Source organism: Eschscholzia californica, unplaced genomic scaffold (genome assembly GCF_041429995.1).
Source record: "Eschscholzia californica isolate CP2 unplaced genomic scaffold, dmEscCali1.0.p SCAF_6, whole genome shotgun sequence".
Lineage (NCBI taxonomy): Eukaryota > Viridiplantae > Streptophyta > Magnoliopsida > Ranunculales > Papaveraceae > Eschscholzia > Eschscholzia californica.
This window is the reverse complement of record NW_028238483.1, coordinates 1,912,343-1,917,182: the sequence shown is the minus strand read 5'-3', so window position 1 is coordinate 1,917,182 and position 4,840 is coordinate 1,912,343. Positions and strand designations below refer to the sequence as shown.

The window sequence follows — 4,840 nt, the reverse complement described above, 5'->3', positions numbered from 1 at the left end:
ATAGAGAGGATTACCAATACCACGACTACTCCACTCAGAACTGAGTCTAGTATTACCACTAAATGTAAGGAAAAAACGAATATCCAAACATGGAGACCTCCATCGACGCCGTATATAAAGATCAATGTAGATGCTTCCTTTGTTAGTTTAAATGAACAGGCTGGAATCGGTTACATTATACGAGATGCAGAGGCTAACTATATAATAGCGGTAGCAGATATTGTTCGAGGGCAACATGCGGAAGAATGTGAAAGCTTAGCGGTATTATCTAGTCTCCTAGGTGCTATGCAACTTCAACTACCTTATGTGCATTTAGAAAGTGATAATCATGCAATAATCTTAGCTCTCAATGGCAATGGAGGAAGTCTTCACTGGCAATCACAAAGAATCATCCAACATATCAAAGACATTAAGGACAAATTTACAGGAATCATATTCACCCATGTGTCTAGAAATTGTAAAACCTATGCAGATGCATTAGTTAAATGGGGTCGTACCCACGGTCATAAGAAAACTTGGAATGATGTCTCTTCCTTTATTTATGAATTTTAGTCGGTTTGTAATAGACTCTTTATTTAATGGTATTACTCTTCATCAAAAAAAAAAAAAGCTAAAAAAAATAGGCCTCTAAAAATTCCTATAATGCAACTAAAAATTTAGCCGAGTATATGACTTGGGTAAAAGACTTCCACTCAAAACTATAACATTCACAAATCCATCCTTTTAATATGTGATTATTTTCCTATGAACCCACTTGATCATCATCAAATTCAAGAAATAGAAAGAAAGATCAAGAATGAAACCTAGCTGAAAATCTAACTTTAACTCTTTATAACAGGAACAGAAGTCATTGGCATTCTAAATAGATTTGATTTCCTATAGTGATTACTTGGATGACATGTTCCAGCAACATAAACTGATCCAGATACTCTTCCTTCTGGCATTGAAGATGCTAATATTGATGATGATGATAATGACTTTCTCACTCTCCTTACCAACATTTCATCTTCTTCATCCCCTTTCAATGACGACGACGATGAAGATGACGATGCCGTTGTTCTCAACACATTGTGATGATGATGATGATGGTCATGTCTAAGATCTTGTTCATGATCACGATGATGATCATGGTTGTCGTGGTGATGATCTAATGGTACAGATGATGATGAGGATGATACAATTTGAGAATCTACCCTTTCTTCTCTTGTTTCTTCAATTTCTTCTTCTTCTGATCCTTCTAATTCATCTTCATCATCATAACCATCATCATCATAATCATCAATATCTTGATTACCATCATTATCGACAGAATTATCTTCTTGAGTTGAATTGGGAAGGAATTGATCAGCATCCATTTCAATGAGTTGAAGAACAAGACGACCGTTAGATCTATGTGCCCTAAAATACTCATGATGTTTTACCTTCACTTCTTTAATAACCAATCTCCCATGATTATAGGATCTCTTTAAAACCCATGGCATATGACATGGTAGATTCTCAGTTCTTGCAAGTAATGGTATTGCTGGTGGAAATTCTCTCTTTATCCCTGTCCTTTGATTCCTAATACTAATTTTATTATTCTGATCGTACGGCTCATAATCTCCCACATCCTCTTCTTCTTCCTCTTCTTCTTCTTCTTCTTCTTCTTCTTCTTCTTCTGCTATCTCTTCATGATGATTATGATGATGATATTCATCATGGGTACTGCCAGATATTAATGAAGATGAAGAAGAACAAGGAGATATCGATACTGAAGATGAAGAAGGAGATGAAATAATGTTAAATCGGTTGATCATGGATGAAGAATGGTTGAGATTTGATGATTGGGTTGTTAGATTTTTGAGTCCCTGTTCTGAATTTATAGTCATTTGTGATTTACTGTTTCTACCGAATAAGAAAGATGACAAATTAGAGAAGTGCATGATATTATATATAGATAGAGAAAACCCTAGAGAGAGAGAACCCTAGAGTGAGAGAGAGAGAAGGTTTAGATTGAGAGGGTAAGGGGAGAAGAAGGGGGAAAACAAGCCAGATGGGTTTGTTTTAGATTATAAGATGACATGCAAAAAGACAGTCTGGCTAGGCTTGGCTTTATATATCTGCAACAATAAAGAGATTTTCTCTCTCTCTATTTAGAACTTAGTGAGAGATATCGAGAAGAGGAAAATTTGGAGATAAAAGGATAAAAGATTGCAGAGACAGGTAGAGAGACCCCTAGAGAGAGAGAGAGAGAGCCCTAGAGAGAGAGAGAAGGGTTAATCTTGGAAGGTTTCTAAAAACTGTGAAAGCTTCTTTCTTAGTTGTATTCCTCAGTGCCTCAACCAAGAACTGCAGTTAAAATCAAAATAAATAGGTTAATATTTCCTGAAAAGTTATATTCTTTCCACTGTTGTTACAATGAAAATGTCAAATCTGGCAAGTTGCTTAGTCTGAATTTTCTTATTTTAGAATCAGAATGATTTACTTCTCAAATCTCTTTGATTATGAAAGATTTATTCAATCTAGTTCTAAATGGAAACTTATTCAATATGATTTTTTCAAATTCAAAACTTAGTTTGACTAATGGGTTGGACCATGGGCGACTTTGAAAGCATTGATTAGGGGCGGCCCGAGCCCAACATACTTTAGGGCCTAAATTCAACCTACTGCTACTTAGTCGGCCCAATTTAACCTACTTTTTTATTTTTTTATTTTTTTTTATTTTTAAAGTCGACTATGGTCTACGTAAGTCGTTACATTCGACACTTGATACATCATAGATGTGATAAGCTCGATAACCGCCCACTCAGACACTAACAAGACCGGGCCTACAGCCCAACTAGACAATGGACTAAAGCCCAACAACATTATTTACACCTTAATAATCTCAATTCAAATAACTAACCAAAGATTCCACCTTCTCTAGGACTCGAACCTGAGACCTCCAGAGCTTTTTCGAGTTTTATGTCAACACTTTAGAATCACTACCGGATTCAACCTACTTAGTGGCCAAGGACTTGGTTTGTTTGATGATAGTCAAAGGTTGCAACCTGCCCGCACTCTATCCAACACTTGACCTATGATTCTTAAATCCGCTCTGGGCCTCAAAATTTTATGTTTTTTTTTTTTTTTGTTGAAAGTCTCAAAATTTTATGTTACACCATCACAAAAAAAAAAAAAAAGCTACTCCCACTTTTGAGATAATGAAAAAAAATTGAATGAGAAAAAGCTACCATCTTTCTAAAAAAAACAAATGCCAAGTCAAGGGGAATGTGAGTGTGCATGCTAATGCAATTGACATTTCCTGTTTTCGACCTTGTTTTCTCACACTAACCAAATCGGAACGCATTTTGGGAGATTATATCAAATTAACCCACGAGATAGACAAAAAAAAACAAATAGTAAAAAAAGTTTAGATGAAAAATGGAAGGTTTAAACAGTAATTACCTGGAATAAAATTTGTCTACTTTCTCAAATTACAAGATTCCATTGCATCAATCCTGAAGAACAAGCAACCAATCAATGTTACAAAACTCAGAAGAATATCTTGATTGACTCCTCTTCATACCCTCATTCTCGCCTAATTTTAAACCCTAATCCAAATATCTGATTATAACATTTTGATTAACACATGAAGAATGTTCATTCATCATATGAAGTATGAAACCAACCAGAAAATAAAAATGTGATTCAATAATTTGATCAAAATCGGATATGGTTAATATCAAAAATTTGACAAATGAAAAATGATCAGAAACGTTACCCTAACAAGATTGTGATGATGATGACAGAGATGATAATGATGATGATGACACCAATCAGAAACGAGAGGTACACGAACAAGACTCTCTCTCTCTCTCTCTCTCTCTCTCTCTCTCTCTCTCTCTCTCTCTATTTATAGTCTCAATAAACAGAGATGACGTTTCGTTTTCTTCCTCTCTCTCTCTCTATATATATCCGTATATGGAGTACTTCTCCGGAGACTCCACTAATGTGTAACCGAGCGTAAAGTTTATCCAGTGATTCCTTTTCATTTTGTACAGGTGGCATCCTCAGAAGCGTGTATAGAATTCTTTGATGTGTTGATTAAACAGGAAAGATGTCTTCTTACCGCGTAAAGAGGATTAGTGATTTGGATTAAGTTACGACTACAACGTTAATCACGTGATTTTGAGTTCTTCAGGGGTAATTTAGTCATTTTCAGTTATAAAATTCGAATATTACTGCGACAGGATAAGAAGCAAAGAAGGATAAAAAAGGAAAAAATCTTTTTGGATAAAGGAATACAGTTTTTATGACGTTAAGGGTAAGACAGTCATTTCAGTTACCAAAAACAGAGACTCACGTGTAATGCACATGATGTAAATGGGTCGGGGTGAGGAGTAGTTGGATTCAACCAAATTCCAAATGGTCCAAAGGATCAAGCTTGACCCAAACCAAGTTCTATAGGCGCCCTGTTAAATTAACCACACCGGGCTTTTTGTCAAGTTATTCCACCGCACACTCCACAGCTCTCCCTCTCAGCTTAAAACACCATGTTTCATCTCTCTAAACAGCTTCGAGCTAATTTTCTCTTTATACAGCCCAAAAGTTGAAATTTTTTCACTTTTTCTGTAAATAAGGCTTTGCTATTTACCGATTACAGAGATACTATAATCAAATGTTGAAAATGATTCAAACTGAAAAAAGATTATCTCTTTCATTCCTAAAGGCTAAATCCAAGGCCGACCCAAGTATATCGGAGGCCCCAAGTGAAATTAAAAATTGAGGCCCCATAAAATGGATATTAGAAAAAAATGAAATAAAATGTAAACAATACGAAGGGTAGGAATCGAATACGTAACCTTTTATCCAAGATCTA

At 35.4% G+C, this 4,840-nt stretch overlaps 1 protein-coding gene across 1 annotated transcript; it reads right to left on the bottom strand.

Moving 5' to 3' along the window:
* Positions 1-669: 669 nt before the first annotated feature.
* Positions 670-3,911, bottom strand: LOC147530770 (uncharacterized). Its single transcript, XM_086651060.1, has 3 exons — positions 3,743-3,911; positions 3,427-3,479; positions 670-2,328 (listed from the first exon to the last, which is right to left on the bottom strand). The coding sequence occupies exon 3, from the start codon at positions 1,920-1,922 to the stop codon at positions 822-824; it is 1,101 nt and encodes a 366-aa protein (XP_086507186.1). The 5' UTR covers positions 1,923-2,328; positions 3,427-3,479; positions 3,743-3,911; the 3' UTR covers positions 670-821.
* Positions 3,912-4,840: the final 929 nt, after the last annotated feature.